Below are 18,813 nucleotides of genomic sequence, written 5' to 3' on the forward strand. Positions count from 1 at the left end.
GTTGTTGTTTTTTTTCAGCAGGGTACCAACACTGTAACAATAAAAAGTGGGTTGAAAATCGTTAAACGTAACTGTTAGTAATGTTGAAGGATAGTGTTCTGAACACATAACTTGAGTTAGTCATTTCTGCCTGTTTAAAGAATATTTTTCAATTGTAACATCGAAACATGCATTTTCCGTGGACCTGTTTTGAAAGAAGTATTATAGAAAGCACTAAATGACAATCGACTAGTAGTAAATAGTATAGTAGTATAGTAAAACTGTAGCAACCATGAGTAAGCATGCTTTTTTGGTTCAAACAACGTTTTTGATGCAATGGTTCTACTAGTTATACTGTAGTAATACTAGAGTATAACTGGCAGCCTTGACTACAGTAATTGAAATCATAGTAAATCACATCATAATCATATCATGGTATCTTAAATAACACGTAACATACCTGAAGTTGTTCCAAAATCTGACATTTAATATGCGCTTAGTATAGTACAATTAAAAAATATATATGGTAAGTGCATAAAAAAAGCACAACTATTCTTTAAGTCTGAACTGAAGATCTTCTTACTTTCTAGTTTCTGAATATATTCATACCACTTTTAATTTTCTTTTTTCTTTTTCTTCTCTTCTTTCTTACTTGGTCCTTTGTTTAATGTTTCTTTTATATTGTTCTCCTCTTTCTCTCTCTATCATGATTCTCTCTTTCTTCCTCCATTTTCAAGTTCATTCTCTCTATCTCTTGTTCAAGTTTCTGATCGAGATTCTTTTCTATCTTTCTCCTTCTCTCATCCTCTTCTTCTCTTCTCTTTCTTCCATAGTTTATCTCTTGTCTTTGATTATATTCATTCCACGTTGCCCATTCTCTTTCTAAACCTCCTCTTCTTGTTCCTCTTTTTCTTTAATGTCTCTTTTATATTGTTCTTCTCTCTAAATAAATTCTTCTTCTCTTTCTCTCTTTCTAATGGTTCTATCTTTCTTCCTCCATCTCCATCTTCATCATCTTTTTCTCTTCTTCATGTTTGTTCATCAGTTCTTCTTTCTCTGTTGACTTGCTCCACTTTCTCCATCAGTATCTTCATCTGTTGTTCTTGTATTTGTCTCTCCATCTCTATGAACATCTTACATGAGTAGTAACTCCCTCCGTTTGCTTTCACCATGTTGTCTATCTTCTGCAGTAGATCAGTCACCTGTGTTCGGTTTTCAGTCTCATTATTATTAAACACATGGTATCTGTTTCCACATGATTCAATCAGTTGATTCAGAGCAGATCCAGGTTTTCCTAAACACTGATCAATAGGTTTGTCATTCAGCTCATCTCCTCTGGTGAAGAGCACTATGGTATACTTGAGAGAGTTTTCACCAAATGTCTCTTGGATGATCTTCACTGCCGTTTGCTCTTCTTGAGTGAATCGTTTTCCTAAATTGAGCACAATGATAAACACATGTGGTCCAGGCAGGATCATGGAGATGCATTTAGTCATTTCTCTCTGGATCTCCTCATTAGTCAGTTCAGTATCAAACAGTCCTGGAGTGTCGATCACAGTAATGTGTCTGCCATTGATTACAGCTGTCACTTTCAGACAATCTTTAGTAACAGATGTTTGAGAAATGTCTGACTTAAACACTTCTCTTCCTAAGATGGTGTTTCCAGTTGAACTCTTTCCAGCTCCAGTTTTTCCCAGCAGCACAATCCTCAGATCATCTTCTGTTTTTCTTGAATCTAAAGATACATCAAATTATGAAAATCATCAGAGAATATTGTGTATAATTTATACTGAGGCATCATGTGCTAATCATTTTCTTTGCAAATAACATTATATTTATCATATCTATGTAAACTTTAATTATCATAAAAGCTATTCCCTGCAGATTTTCTGATTATTACCTTGTGACTGGAACCATGTCTCTAATGAATGGATTCTCCTCTTCATCTCTTCGAATTCCTTTAGTTTTTCCATCTGTATCTCCAACAATGTCTCTGTAGAGAAACAATCACCACTATTTTCCTCCACCATCTGCTCCAGTTTCTCCATCAACACAGACACTTGTGTGTTCAGGTCAATGAACTGATGTCTTCCTCCAAATCTCTGAATGACAGACTGTGTACTTTCTTCATTTAGTTCTGCTGTCTGATGCTCTGAATTCTGCTTTATGAGGATCATGATGTGTTTGTTGATTCTTGGGCTGAAGATCGTCTGGATCTTCTTCATTTCTTCTCTGTCTTCATTATTAGGAGTATCAGGAATGATGAGGATGAAAACATGAACTCCAGGATCACAGAGAGACACACAGCGGTGAGTCTGACGCATCACTTCCTCCTCTGAGAGCTGAGTTAGAGCTGGAAGCTCTATTACATTGATCTGCCGTCCTTGAATCGTCCCCTCTCTCTTCTGACACACTTTACTCATCTCTTCCTGAGATTTACTTGTTACCCCTCTAAACATTTCAGACACTGAGTTCTTGAGTGTTGCATTATTTCCACACAGCACAATGTTCAGCTTTGGTTTCCCAGCAGTCACTGAAAACAATAGAGACAGTAGACTCACAGTAGGTCAGCTTTGGTACCATGTACACACATCAACAAAAAATATTTTATTGTAAAATGTCATTAGACTACAACACATTCTTTTAACAACTGAAGACTACTTGGCAGCAGTTTACAGACATATTATTTGGGTGAATGTACTCTTGAATGGATCTACTGTATGCAGTGACACTACAGCATTTAGAGGAACAGTTAAACTTAAACATCATATAGGTGTCGTTAAAATACCTCCAGATTTGCTCAGATCTTCATCCACTGATGTTCCATCACCTCTATCCTCATACATGTTACACATGAGAAATTCTTTATGATCTTTATTGAGCAACTCTTCTGTCTTTCTGATCAACTCAGATCGCAATTCTGTATCAAACTGTAGATGTCCTCCGCCACACTTCCTTATTAATTTATAAACAGCATTACTCCATATCATAGAAGTTAGTTTGGATCTCCATGTCTGTTCATCAGTAGTCAGCACTATAGTGTGTTTCATGGCCTGGTAACTGAAGAGGTTCAGCACATATTTCACTCTCTGTCTGTCGTTCTCATTGAAGTCGTTATACTGCAGTACGAGTACGAACACATGAGGTCCTGGAGCAGACAGAGACACACACTCTGTCACTGCCCGTATTATCTGATGCTGTGGGAAATGTAGATACAGCAGGTGAGTGTTGATGACTGAGATGTGTCTCTCTTCCACATCTCCTCTGATTCCCACACTGTGCATCTGTGAATAAGATGCATCTTCACTGTGAAACACTTCTGCACCCAGTATAGTGTTTCCCACTCGTCTGTTTTCTGATCCATTCTTTCCTATCAGCACAATCCTCAGATCACTCACTGAAAAAGAGCACAGACACACAAACATAATGCAATTAAACAGCACTGCACAATTATCACCAAAGAATGTCAGAACAGAATTAGCAAATTTCACAAAAGACACAAGTAGTTACATCAAATAACCCTTGCAGAAGCTTTAGAAACACATATAAAAGATGTAGATTGGTTTAATACTTAATAGTTATGTGGAGAGATCAGTATAAAATACTGTATTTATACAGCACTGCTGCGACATACAAATAATCACAAATAACTGTTGTGTACTCTGAACGAAAAAGGAATACTTCATTCTGTGCACAGAGACTGTTCGTCAATCCTGATGCATATCTGATTGTGATGTGTGATTGTTTTTATTTTAATATAATAAGTAGGAAATTAGAGCACTTATATTATTGAAGTGCACTTTTTTTTACCTGGGGTATGAATGTTTTACTATTGAAATAAGTCAACAATATTACAATTTTAGAACGTAATTATTTCTCCTGAAAAGGGACTATTATATTTGGGGAACTTCACCATTAAACAGTTTGAAAAACCACTGATCTACAGCACCTTATGTCTCTCACACACACAACCAGACATTTAAACACAAGTGACTTCATCAATAAAGCACACTTTTTTTTTCTTTTTTTTTTACATTCACACACAGTAAACATTAACATTATAAATTAAAAATTAAATCTTAACACATTGGGAATAACCACTTTAATTTTTGGTGAATTATACTTTAACTGTTACAACACAATATTTCAACACATAAATGTTTGACACATTTTAATATCACTGGCAATGAGGTAATTTACTTACTGTTAGGATGAACATGTACTGGACTATATCTACCTGCTGCTGCTAGAGAAGAAAAATTACACACACACATACAGAGAGAGAAAACAGATTTATTTATTATAAATTATTTTAAAAAGCATGTGCACTAAAAAACTGTGACTTCACAATGTTTGCAATTACTAGTAAAACTAATTGGGTACAGATCAACACCAATTTAATTGATTCTCATCTACAACGTCAAAGTTACACTCATACTTAATGCAAACATCTATCTGTAGCCTACATTAAAATATTAACCACAAATCCACAAGAATAAGTGGGAAAAACCACAGATTAATAATAAAAAAAACTCACACATAAGTTTGTTTCTTCCCAATGCCACAACTAAACATTTATGTAAGAGCACGGTGAAATATGATTTAATAAACTAAACGGTGTAAATAAATGTCTTTGATAATATAGCATAAACAGACTACTTTACAAATCGAGAAAATTTGTATATATTTGTATCCATTTTGATTCTTACCTGACGCCATTTGAGCACCTACACAAATGTCGAAATCGAAAGAAAAGCACTGACAGACGATAGCTGACCTTCGCCCCTCATAAAGAGACTGGACAAAGAGGCAATTCTGGGTCGTACCTGAAGACGCACTTTGGAGGATGTTTTGTGTCTTTGCGTAATTCAGCCAGAGGGTGGCGCTCTGTTGATTAATAGGATCTAAGTACACACGCAAAGAACGGTATTGTTATATTCTGTCTTGTTTTATAGATTGTGGAGAAGCATTTATTAAAGCTTATCATTGTGTTTTGGACACGATACATTGACAATTAATGACTTGAACTTGACGCTTGAAGAAGCTGAGTAAAAATAATAATGTAACACATTAATTTTCTATTAATTAGATTGTATAAAATTACATTTCTAAACGCTGTCAACAATTACTTACCCACACGTTGTTCCAAATTAACCCTTTAAGACTAGCGAACCAAAACCTGATGAAACCGAGATTTGTGTCCATCCGAACAGGTTCACGTTTCAAAACGTTAACAAAAACAAGGCTAAAGTAATTCATATGAATCCAGTTGTTTCATCCAAGTGCTCAGTAGAAACACTATCTGTCAATGTAATTTAACCTTTTTATTTAATAATTAACCTCGCTCTGCCCACCACAAACACTAAACTTAGAGTCTGGGTAATGATCTGCGGTGAGAACAAAGGGTAATTGTCGTAATTCAGAGATACCAACTTGTAAAAAAGCGTTTAACGTCCTCGTAGAAGTCGTATTACATCTTGTGAACTGGTAGTTTTCAGAGAGCAACGGCTTGTACCACGTGACCGCTGCACCTCACGCAGAACAAGAGAAAAATGATGGCGCTTTCAAAAAAGACTTATTGCTCTAAAAAGGGGAAATAGACACATATGCAGATACTATAATGTACTATAATATAAAAACATTATGTTAGCATTCATGCTGTTATTTTATTTTGTTGCTGTTTTTGTTGTTGTTTAAGTTAGCAGCAGATTTATCGCCGTCATTATTAATAACAAACTACAAACAAACAAATACGTTAATTATTTTTACCTGACATGCTTTCTGTGTTCTGCGATGTTTAGCAGCAGCACAAATGTAATCTAATGTTGTTATTATGTGTTTGACAGCTGCCAGTAACATAAAGATAAAATGCATAGATATGAATAGTGAACAGTGTTCATCACATGTTGTCATCTCGAAGTTATTTATGATATGGCGTGAATGCAGCAAAAGACCCACTGATGAAGCTAATGGCAGACAGGTGCGGTGACTGTGGACCGTGAGCAGGTGTGACACAGGAAGGATTCTGGGAAATGTGGTGAGCTGAGGTGACTGGTCTTGTGACAAACAGCAAGTAACCTAATGTGATAAGGAGGTAATAAATAATGTAATTGCAACCAATAGCTTTATTTAACAGAAGTGTTTGCAACTTTAAATGTAATGCCAATAAGGCATTTTCAATATTTTTATACTCTGTACATTTTTATTTACACAACAACAATAAAAATAATAATTCCAGAATAGTTGAAACAACATTTATCAAATTATTTTATAACCCAGTTTACTGGGTAAAACTTACTACCCAATGCACTGGGTTAAAATAACCCAACAACAGGCCAGTGCTACATCAGTCCACCATTGGGTTATCTGTTGTCATTTTTAACCCAACTATTTTTAGTGAGTGGTTACAACCCAGCAGTTGAGTTACAACTCAGAATTTCAGGATATAATCTCATAATTTCAAGAACAAATTCAAAATTGTGAGACAAACATTGCAATTACCATTTCCATTTTTTTACTCAATGCTGGAAATGGACTTCCATATGATTGAGAGAACAAAAAATACAAAAAACCATCACATTTACTAAAAAGAAACAGTGCCTGTTATTTGGCTCAACAAGTTTGTTTAGAACATTATTGCTGACAGTGAAATATAGTTCATTATTTCTTCCTGCACTCTAAAAAGTGCTGGGTTATTTTTGTAAACACATTGCTGGGTTAATTGTGCTGGGTCAAAATTCTGGGTTGTTTGAGGCACTGTAAACACACAGTTGGGTTGATCATGCTGGGTCAAATGGACTATAAGGGGTTCTTTCACTATGAACACCTGGGTTGGGTTATTTTGATCCAACCGGTTTGTTTATTTTTTTTCACTTCATCGAACATTCTGCATTATTCACTCGTCTCGTCGCCAGGCGGTCACACACCTCGCAGCAAGCAGGATTATAAGGTAAATTAATAATATGATTATATAATTATTTACCTTTATTTTTAATAAGTTGTGTTTTAGAGCACACTGATTTCACTGTTTAATGCAATATTTGATATGTCGCTGTGCGGGGTTTTTTATTCCGTGAATGACGAACGTTAACTTAAGCAGCCTAGCGATGTACTTTTTTGCCTCAACAATCGCTTTATTGTTATATAATGTGTGTGTGTGTGTGTGTGTGTGTGTGTGTGTGTGTGTGTGTGTGTGTGTGTGTAGTGTTATTTGTATAATTTACAGTATAAGTTACATATGGCCTTTATTTTAACGCCTTATGGAAAGAGTAGGTCAGAAATACGGGGGTAAGTTCCTTTACTGTCTGCATACTGTATTGCTTTGTAATGTTTTGTCAAAATTAGAATATTTCATTCAAAAATGGATCTTTTAAGGGCATATTTTTCAAGTAAATGTTTGCGACGTGCCGAATCCAACGATAGATCCATATGTTTTATGTTGAGCATTTTCGCGTTTTTTTCCTTGAGGTAACTTATCTGCATTAGCTAAAACGCTATGTCCCTTACTTTAATAATGTTAAACCACAATATGACTGCTATGTACTATTGTTTATTACTTAAATGTAATGTTGTCTTAGCTACAATATGTAAAGTTAGACTTAGGCTCAATCCCAATTCTACCCCTTACCCCTACACTTAGCCCTACCCCTCCGTTTGGCGCGTTCACGTGAAGGGGTAGGGGTGTCTCATTTCTCTTTTGGTTGGAGGGGTAGGGGTAAGGGGAAGGGCCAGATAGCCCTCCAAACGAAGATTTTTCAGGACCTCACTTCAAACGAAGGGCTAAGAGAAATTTCCAACATAGCTGCTCACTCGAGCAAGCAGACTCGTAAATATAAGTAATTTTTGCCTTTAATAAGGATTTTGATGACAATGTTTCATTATATGTATATTACCTTCAATATTGTGTTTGTGTTTATGGTGTTGTTTTGTAAATAAACGTTTGCAAAAAAATCGCTAAAGTTTGCAAGCAGATAGCACTGATTGCACGATATTACAAAATATATTTTTATGTCATATACACTTGACTGCATTTTAGAAACATGAAAGACCAGTGGCACGGCAATTTGCAACGGTGGTGTAGTGGAGGGTGTACGCAGGTATACGGTGTATACACACTTCCACTTTTTAAATCCCCTCTGATACGCATTATTCAGTGTCCTGCATTCGCCAAAATCATGGCAGTCCACCACATCCAGTCATGTGAATAAATGTAAATATTCGCTAAAAACACCCAATAAAGGCAGTGATGATGCAGTCAGGACCGTGGAGCCGGCTTGCTTTGAGATGATTGCGCCTAATGCACCTGCGTTCGCTACGTCTACCGCACCAGTAATTTAAATCAGTACATAATAATACAAACGATACCTTACAAATAAAAAGAAGCTGATTTTTACGATCAGAAATTTCTTAAACCAGTGAACCCCTGTAAAGATTTTAGTCCAAGGATCCAGAAAACGAACGCGTTCAAATAGAAAGTTGAAAACGAAATTCACAAATGAAGCATATATACTTCTCCAGGCACCACTACACTGATTAGCAATTTGCCGCGCATGTGATAATGCGTTTGTTTTGCTTACGGCCACATGTGAATGAACGGTGCGTACACCGTACATTTGTACTTTTTGCAACATGACAACATTTTTGACATCTTGAAATGTGTGATAAACATCTGCACATGTCCTCTGACGTAACATTAGGAACTAGCGACAACGTATGATGACGTATAACAGTGTTGTAGTGGTGTCCCATTTCTTAGGGGAAATATTTTAGCCCTTCCCCTTTACACTTTGTTTCAAGGGACAAGGGGAAGGGGCGAGGGGTAGGCGAAGGGGTAGAAAATAGAATTGGGATTGGGCCTTAATCTCTCGTGGTGTATGTGGCCGTTCACATGTCGCGTTTTTTGCGCACTGAAGTTCGTTATTATACGCTCATAATGGAAGCTCATTTTTTCCAGGCGCGGGACATGTTTGCTTAGCAACGGCAGACGCCATGGGAGAGCAAGCTGCGTTTTTGGAAAGAAAGCGACGCGTCTTGCGTTTTCACGCGTTTTTAGGCGCGGCATGTGAACGGCCCCTTCTTCCTCTATTTTAGTGAATGCCTGTGTTGCATTACAAACTAGGAGACCAGTATAAACCTTAAACTTATTGAACCACATTTGTTTTTCAGATTTGATCATATTTCACAAGACTTTAGGAAGCTATATCCAGAGGCAGACTTTTTGAAGACTGGTCTACAGTTGCAGACCTAATTCTTGCCAGGGCTCAGTGAGGTGCATTCAGAGCTGGGTGACATGACTTAAGGTAAGCTTTTTCTAATAATATGTCAATCTGTAAAACAATATGCAACTGTATTTGACACACATCAACTGGTAAATACAATGGTACAGTAACACTTAACTAGTTGCTTATTAGCTTGTATATTGGCTGTTAATTAGTACTTATGAAGCACAAACTGATGCCTTATTCTGCATGAGCATATTCAACATCCCTGAATCTGACCCCATACCTAAACTTAACCTGCAGTAGTTGAATGAGGGTGGGAATTAATTTGCATTATTTAAAGGAATGAAGAAATCTTCATATGGAAGTGTTTCAGTTTGTTTTGATTATAAAATATGGTTCACAGTTTGCATATTATTCCTATGGTTTAGATGCTAAAGGGGAAAGTGCTTTCAAAGTCCTGCCCCCTCTGGATAAAAGGTCTTCAGACCCACAACCACGGAATCCCGGAGGCCATTCATTGACGTACAACCTGTAAGTTTTGTTTTACGTTTTCGGCTCTAATAAGGGTGTATGTATATATATAAACACAGTGGTGGCCAAAATTATTATAACTGTTGTATTTTCACCAGCTAAAAATTATTTTAAGTCAGTGTTTTTTATCTTTTGCTGTAGTGTGTCAGTAAGAAATATCGGTTTACATTGGCACAACAGCCAATCCTCCACAGAGATCTGATCTCATCATCATCCAGTCTGTCTGGAATGACATGAAGAAACAGAACAAACTGAGACAGACTAAATCCAGAAGAACTGTGACAACGTCCCCAAGATGCTTCAAGAGACCTACCTGCAAAGCTACCTGAAAAACTATGTGCAAGTGCACCTAGTGTAGGGCAAAAGCTGCTTTAAACACAAAAGGACGGTCAAACCAAATGTTGATTTAATTTAGTTAATCAAGGTTAATTGATTAAGAACATTTATTTATGACATTATTTTTGACAGCGTCATTTTATGACATTTTTAGACAAGTGCTTAAAACTTTTAACAGTACTGTAGCTTTGCAGTTAGGTCTCTTGGAGCATCTTGGTGACGCTTTCACAGTTCTTCTGGATGATGATGAGATCAGATCCTGTGTGGAGCACAGAACAAAAATGTCACTGGATTATCACCATTAATGGCAAAATAAATGGAAATGTAAACCGATATTTCCTACTGACACACTACAGCAAAAGATAGAAATCATTGACTTAAAACCTTATTTAGCTTGTGAAAATACTAGTGTTCTAATAATTTTGACCACAACTGTATGAAAAGTTGAGAAGTAAAATGAGCATTTATTTCATGCCTCTGTGTTTATGTTCATAAAATACACTTAACTTAAAATGTAATGTTGCAAGACTAAATGCCGTATAATTAACAGGTGGGGACCAACATGGTGGATTTGAGCCTTGGGATGAGACAACAACATTTCTAGACCTTCGCCATTGTTCCAGGCCATGCCATTGAAGCGGACTTGTTGCCTGGGAATTTCTCCAGCTTATATCATATTGATGGACATAAGTCTTCATGTGTGAAGTTTTTTTTTTTGGCCACTTGTAACATGTTTTAAATTGTAAGAATTGTCTGGTGGACTCTTTGTTTGGCTTAGTTTTAATGGCACAATGTTTGGAATGATTCTAATGTGGTAATAATTCATTTTTGAGTGTTCTGCTGCTGCAATGTTGACATAAAGAATATGAATATAGTGTGCCTTGTTTACAGTTTTGTTTAAAAGAAACTGATCTACTAAAACCGTTATTTGTGTCTTTAAGGGTTGGACAAAATGTGTGACAGCTACACCTATTTGAAAACTGTATTAAAAAGAAATATGAAAACTCATTAAAATGACATTTACATATTAAATTTTTGTGTTGTGTAACTGTATTACAGAAAAACAATAATAATTTTACATTCTTTTGTGATTTATATATTATTATTGGTAAATATAAAGGTAGCAAGGCAATTAGCGATAAATAACCCAATATTTTGGTAGTTTTTAACCCAGCAACACAGTTAATCTGACCCACTGGTTGGGTCAAATAAACAACCCAGCATTTTGGGTCAAATGATTTAACCCAGCACTTGGGTCAAAACAACCCAATGCGTGTCCTGTCCCATAGTTACCCAGCAGCTGGGTTATGGTTGGGTTATTTTTTAACCCAGCACTTTTTAGAGTGTGCACTTGTTTTTTTTTTTTTTTTTTTTTCAGTGTCATGTCCTGGAGTATCAATAACAGCTTGAACTGGCTTCTCTGTGAAACTTGTTTTTTCCTAGGATACTGTTTCCTGTGGCAGACTTTCTATTTCCTGTCCTCCCAAACAGCAAGATTCTCAAACATCCTGCATCTGATGGTGAAACTTAATCTGAAAGTGACAATAATAGAGATTGACAACTACAGATTACATTTCGAACAAGAGTTAAAAGCAAGTGTTGAACTCAAATTTAACTTTCAACAGGCCATCTCATTGATTCTCAATGTTTATTAGGCCAGCAGAGATCTGTAAGTGAGAATCACAAAACCTTCCAAAATGACATCATTGTGTACAATCCAATAATTAAGCCAAGGATACAGGGGAAAAAATAATTTGGTTTCTAGTCATTATAATTCAAAAGTTATTTGCATAAACTTGAGTTTAGACAACTGAGTTAGTGAATCCAAAATTGCAATAGTTATTGCTGAGATTGTCTTCTATTTGTGTGCCAAATTTCACAACTTTTTACAATACAGTTCTACTGTATGCGACATCAAGGGATGAACAGGGAGAAGCTTTGAATTGCAGGTAATGCTGTTCTAAATAATGTTAAATCTCATGTACAGACTGATTGTTATTGATCTATTATATTACTGATCTATTATATTGTAACGGTGGTCGCCATGCTCCAAAAAAAAATACACACCAAAAAAAAAAACCTAATTCTAACGGGATTCGAACCCCGGTCCTCCGCACTTCAGGCCCGTGTCCTTACCGCCAGCCTACTGATCCGCTTAGGAAAAAAACAGTCTCTTAGTTTGCCAACTCACGTAACAAAAATTATTTCACACAAAAAAAAAAATTTAATGATAGAGTTCGGGCGCCAGACAGGCTTTTAATCCTGTCACATTTATGAACATGGTTTAAACCCGGTATAGCGTGAAAGTTCCATCCGTTACTCAAAACACACAAAAATTACGAGAACAAGTCCAAATGTGGATGTTGAAGTGCCAGGTAAACGTTTAATCCAAGTGATGGGGGGAAAAGGGAAAAAAATATATATATGTGAAAAAACGGACATCAGGCGCGTTCAGTCCTCCAGAGACTGCGCCATAGATCCTGAAGATCCACGTCCACAACACATAAAATAAAAGGAAATAACACGTAAATACATGAATATACATAGTTAACATTATACACATACATTAAATATGCACATAAAACTATGACACTGTGGCAACGTATGTAAATGTGTGTGTGTGTGTGTGTGTGTGTGTGTGTGTGTGTGTGTGTGTGTGTGTGTGGCAAGAATAACCAGGCACTGACCCGAATCCGTAGAGAGGTGTACGTAGGGCTACCATGCCAACGAAAGCTTCACTCTTTTCGGTCCATTTCCAACTACAGCGAGTTCGTGATCGTTGCAAACACATCCAAAACCAAAGCTTCGTGTCGCAATGTTCTCCAAACTCCACATTGGTATATCAACAGCGTGCAAAACAACCACTCCGTCCCATGGCAGGTAGGCCACACAGGTACTCACTCTGCAATACACGAGTCTATGGCGCAGCACTTCCGGATGCGTCCGGCTCCCTTTTAATCACCTCTTGTCCTCTATTTCCGGTTCACGGGGTAGTTCCGATTAGAAAGTTTTCTGAGCATTTTTATTTATTTTTATTAAAAAAAAAACACTAGTGTGAAAAAGAAATACACTGTGGCAAATTCCTATACTGCCACACTCTCCCCCCCCCTAGAAAAGATACAATTAGAAACCCAAAAATTCCTCGTCTTCCTCAGAAGAGTCTTGGAAAAGCTTGTGTAGTTTTTCTTTTCCTTGGATCTCTAAGTCCTCCGCAGTGGGATAACACATTTTCAGGTTGCAGACATGGGCTGTCCGAATGTCTTCTCCTGTGTCTTCAAGGACTATTTTGTAGTTCAATGGACCTAGTTGCTGCAGAACACGGTAAGGGCCCTTCCACTTGGGAGCTAATTTTGCACTGAAATTTCGTTGTGCACTGGATTGTGGGAAGTTTCGTAACCACACTCTGTCTTTTTCTTTAAATGTTACTTCTCTCCTGTTCTTGTTGTAATTCCTTAATTGCCTTTTCTTTGCTTTTTGACTGTTTTCTTTTGCTTGCAGTTGTAATTGCTGGAGGTGATGAACTACATCATAAGCAGCAGCATCCGGTGACAGAGTGTTATCCTGCAGGATTTTGTCCATTGGACCTTGGAGCTTTCGTCCAAGCTGGAGCTCTGCTGGTGATAGTCCAATGGTTTCCTGTGTTGCGGAGTTTAACGCAAAACGAAATTCAGATAAATAGTGGTCCCATTTTTTATGATTGTCTTCTACATATGCAGTCATCATGTTTTTCAGGTTGCGGTTGACTCTTTCAGTGAGATTGGTTTGAGGATGGTACGCAGTGGTGAGTTTTGGTGTGATGTTCCAGTTTTCACATAATTCTTTGAAAACAGATGAAATGAATTGTACACCTCTATCCGAAATAAGAACATCCGGTACACCCCAACGAGTTAGGATTTCTTTTCTGAAGATTTTGGCAATGGTGATAGCTGTAGCATTGCGCATAGGAAAAAGTTCAACCCAACGAGTGTAATAATCAATGAAGACAAGCAGGTACTCATTTTGATTATTGCTTTTTGGTAGGGGTCCCATGATGTCAACACCTAACATCTGGTTGGGCCGTGTTGTGATGGTTTGTTGAATTTTTCCGGCTGGTTTTTGGTTTTCATTTTTTGATTTTTGACAGGTGATGCAGGATTTTACATGATGCTTCACGTCCGTCCACATTCCTGGCCAGAAAGCAACGTCACGTAATCGTTTGTACGTTTTGAAGATTCCGCCATGGCCGCTAAGTGGGCTGGCATGGTAATGTTGAATAAACAGATTTCTGAGATTTTGAGGAATGTAGACTTTGTAATGTATTTGGTTGTTTGTTTGACATGTTTTCAGGTAGAGTTTGTCATTGATTACTTCATACTGTTTCTCCAGGTCCTGGTTTTCCGCAAGCGCTTGCAGTAATTTGGTTACTTCGGGGTCTCTTTGTTGTTCTTCCCAAATGTTTACAACTGTGCAAGGTAGGTCTATGTCTTTCTGACTTGTGTACAAGTTACACCTGGTGACTGGAGACATTCTGGAGAGTGCATCCGGTGCTACGTTGAGTTTTCCCTTTCGGTATTCAATAATGTAGTTGAATTTCTGTAATCTTAAGACCCATCTCAGTAGTCGACTGGTGGTTTTTGTAGAGTTCATAACCCATTGTAAGGCAGAGTGGTCGGTTACAACTATAAATTGTTTAAGCTCTAAATAGTGTTGCCATCTTTCTAGAGCCCAGACAACAGCTAAACATTCCTTCTCTGTTGCAGTGTAGTTGAGTTCTGCTCCTGTAAGTGTTCGACTTGCATAAGCAATCACAACTTCCTCTCCTAATTGGTTTCGCTGTGCAAGAATGGCCCCTAGTCCAGAGTCGCTAGCGTCAGTGTAGACGATGAAGGGGATTTGAAAGTCAGGATGTCCAAGAATGGGTGATGAGGTAAGGTAGGCTTTAAGTTTCTCAAAGGCGTGTTGACATGGGGCTGTCCAGTAGAATTGATGTCCTTTCTTTTTCAGCGCATTGAGTGGTTCCGCAATACTTGAGAAATTTGGTACAAAACGATGATACCATCCCGCCAATCCAAGGAATCTCTGTACTTCCTTTAGGGTTGTTGGTACAGGATATGATTGGATGGCCTGGATCTTGCTGGGATCTGCTGTGATACCTTTGACATTTACAATGTGTCCAAGAAAACTAATTTCCCGTAAGCAGAATCTACTTTTTTTCAGATTGATGGTTAGTCCGGCAATTTGTAACTTGTGAAACACCGCTTGAAGGTCATGATAGTGTTGTGTGATGGAAGGTGAGTAGATTATGATGTCGTCAATGTAGACGAAACTAATTTTTCCTTTCAGCTCTCCCAGGACTCTCTCCATGAGTCTCTGGAATGTGGCGGGGGCATTCTTAAGACCAAAAGGCATAACATTAAATTCATATATACCAGCAGGGGTGATGAATGCAGTTTTGTCCTTACTGGTGGAATTCATGGTGACTTGCCAGTATCCGCTGTTCAAATCAATTGTAGAGAACATCGCTGCTCCTGATAGTGACTGTAATATTTCTGTGATATTGGGTAGTGGGTACGCATCAGTTTCTGTGACCAAGTTGAGCTTTCTGTAGTCAACACAGAATCTGAATTTTCCATCTTTTTTAGGAACCAGGACAACCGGTGAAGCCCAACTGGAATGTGAAGGTTCGATGATTCCTTGGCTCAGCATTTCTCCCAGTTGCTCTTCCATGGCAAGCTGTTTAACTGGTGATAGGCGATAGGGTTTCTGTTTGATGGGTACTTGACAGGTTGTATAAATGGTATGCTGTAAGATGTTGGTCCGTCCCAGAGTGAGTGTACATACTTGGGGTTTATTGGTAATAAGACAATGTAATGTCTGTTTTCCATCTGGTGATAACTGAGCCGAGTCCACAGCATTTCTGATTAATGTCAGATCATCAGGTGCTTGTAGTACCGGTAGAAGTGCAGGAGGGGGAACAGATGTCATCAGTGAGAACGTTGGTTTGGTGTATTTGGGTAATGAACCAACATTGGGTGGTGGCCTGCTTGCATCTCCTGGCTGGAATGGATATCCAACAGTGGGAGCATTTTTAAATGAATATTTTTGGTCAATGACATTGAGTTGTAATCCACTGAAGAATATGAAATCCAATCCTAAAACTATAGCATAAGCTAGGGCATGCGTGGGAAGAACAGCAGTAGGTATAGTGAAAGTTTGTTCGTGAAGGTGTATTTCAAGGTTGGCCCATCCAAGTGGGATGTCAGCATTTCCGTTCGCTAGGTAGAGGGGTCCATGTGTCCAAGGTTGAAGTTCAGGGTGTACAGGTGCCAGACTTCTCCACAGAGACTCGTGAATCAGGGTGTAACTTGCTCCAGTATCAACTATAGCTTTACCTTGCCATGAGCCAAGGCTAAGGGGTACAATCAGTTGTTGGGGTATGCAGGTTAGATTTCCTGAAGAACTGGCCGCTGGGAAATTTGTGGTATTGTTTTGTTTGGTAATTGAATTTTTTGCAGGTATAGCCGAAACTGCATTACTGGACGGCTTATTTGGATAGTGGGTTCGTCGGTTTTCATGTGTCTGAGATGGCTGATGACTTGCTTGTGAAGACTGACTTGGTTGATTGGAGTTTGCATAGTGTGAACAGTTACCTGGGTGGTGAAATTCTTTACAGCGCCAACATTGGACAATGGGTGGGGTGAGTGGTGTTCTTTTGGGTGATACTGAACGGGTTTTGCTTGTAAGTTTGGTTTCACCTTGTTGTTGCTGTTCATGATCTCTTTCGAGTTGATGCCCAAGACGTACAATTTCATCCACAGTACTGACATGTCCACGGAGGTGACTGGCAAGATATGGCTTGATATTTTTGAGTATCATTTTAACTATGTCTTTTTCAACTAGGTCAGATTTCCATCTTTTACATAATGCACGGTAACTAAAAGCAAAGTCTCGAATGGGTTCCTTGTCTCCCTGTAACCGTTTCCTGACACGTTCTGCCAATTCATCCTCATAGTCTTCAGCAAGGAATGCAGTGAGGAAAGCAGCTTGAAAGTCTGTCCAACTGTGAACTGTGCTTCTGGCGACCTCCCACCAGTCACGGGCAGTGCCTGATAGAACAGTTCTAAAAGTAGCTAGAATGTCTTCATCTGTAAGTGGGTGTAAAGCAAGGAAATCTTGGCAACGGGTAACATAGAGTAATGGATCAGGATCATCACTTGGTCTTCCAAAAGTGGGAAATGTTATTCTGATGTGGTCAGTTTTTGCAACGGTTGCAGGTATGGGAGTTGACATAGGTTTGAGTACTGGAGTGGTTGTACCAGGAGTTATATTGATGGAAGTAGGGCCTTTTTCTTTCAAGTCAGCGATGTTTTTTTCCTGAATGTCAAATTTGGTCTCCATTTTCGTCTGTAGGTCACACAAATTTGCAGCAAGTTTGTCTGTGCGTATAATCACCTGATTATTTTCTTTCAGCATTTCTTCATGAGTGTCTTGGAAGCACTTATGAAGAGTGTGGATGTCCTGTTGCACTTCCAACTGTAATTGCCGAAAAAGAAACTGCATTTGTGATGTTAAAGTACTTACCACTGTCTTTAATTCATCTGTAACAATCCGTTCAATGGCTTTAACGGTTTTCTCCCCCTCACTCTCAATCTGTTGTTTCTGTGCAGATACAGTGTTCGTTACAAGCTGCTTGACTTCCTCCAATTTAACAATCATAGCAGTATTCTCCTGTTTATGAGTAGATGTACTGGATCGTAACTCCTGGGTGAGTTCAGACACAGTTTTCTCATGCTTGTTCATGCACTCATGTATAGTTTTCCAGTTTTCCTTAACTTGCAAAGTTAACTGTCCCATTTCTCTGCTAGGTGTCGGGAGAGTTCCTGGTAGCTCATACTGACATGCTGACAAAGAATGGGAAGTGGAGGTCATGTCAAAGGATTGGGTTGGGGTACATAATTGCATAGGTATTGGTACTATATGTTGCTGTTCTGTTGAATGAATCTGGACTGGAAGGCTGCTATGCAATGGAGAAGATGCAAACTGCACATGAGGTCTAGGTAGTGTAGAATTACTGAAAACCGTTGGGGTGTGGCAAAAAGTAGGAATACCTGTTTGAGGGGCTTGAGGTGGCCAAAGAGGAGTGGCTACTTCTGGTAGATCTGGTACCTCCAAGTCCAGAAGAGTGCTCTGTGGAGTACTGGATTCTGCCATTGTGGAACTGTGAATGTGTATATTGTGAATGCACAGAAATATTAAACAAAAAATAATAAAATGTAGTATGTCAAAAGTATGTATGAATGTCAGTGTATTATTTATAAGCAATTTTTACCAATTCACAATTCACACTTCACAATTTATTTACCCAGTGTAAAGCAATTACTTTCATTAATTACCTATGTACACTCAGATTAACTCCAAACAATCATCAATAAATCACAGTGTCACCAGCCATGTCAACCACAAAATGTCCCAATACCAAAACACAGGTACAACCTAATGTACAAAATGAACACATTCAGTATCAAAAATGTTCAAACTTTTGGTTTCAAGTCCCTGTTCTGGCGTCAATCTGTAACGGTGGTCGCCATGCTCCAAAAAAAAATACACACCAAAAAAAAAAACTTTATTCTAACGGGATTCGAACCCCAGTCCTCCGCACTTCAGGCCCGTGTCCTTACCGCCAGCCTACTGATCCGCTTAGAAAAAAATGATCTCTTAGTTTGCCAACTCACGTAACAAAAATTATTTCACACAAAAAAAAAATTTA

General features: G+C 38.2%; 1 protein-coding gene across 2 annotated transcripts; it reads right to left on the reverse strand.

Moving 5' to 3' along the window:
- Positions 1–456: 456 nt before the first annotated feature.
- LOC141338685 (GTPase IMAP family member 8-like) lies at positions 457–5,248 on the reverse strand. 2 transcript variants are annotated; one of them, XM_073844294.1, is made up of 6 exons: positions 5,113–5,248; positions 4,689–4,883; positions 4,184–4,225; positions 2,768–3,376; positions 1,880–2,512; positions 457–1,699 (listed from the first exon to the last, which is right to left on the reverse strand). In XM_073844294.1, the coding sequence occupies exons 2-6, from the start codon at positions 4,696–4,698 to the stop codon at positions 1,008–1,010; spliced, it is 1,986 nt and encodes a 661-aa protein (XP_073700395.1). In that variant the 5' UTR covers positions 4,699–4,883; positions 5,113–5,248; the 3' UTR covers positions 457–1,007. The 2 variants fall into 2 exon arrangements, with proteins under 2 accessions (XP_073700395.1, XP_073700394.1); XM_073844293.1 differs by having other exon boundaries at positions 457–1,714.
- Positions 5,249–18,813: the final 13,565 nt, after the last annotated feature.

Source organism: Garra rufa, chromosome 7, assembly GCF_049309525.1.
Source record: "Garra rufa chromosome 7, GarRuf1.0, whole genome shotgun sequence".
Classification (NCBI taxonomy): domain Eukaryota; kingdom Metazoa; phylum Chordata; class Actinopteri; order Cypriniformes; family Cyprinidae; genus Garra; species Garra rufa.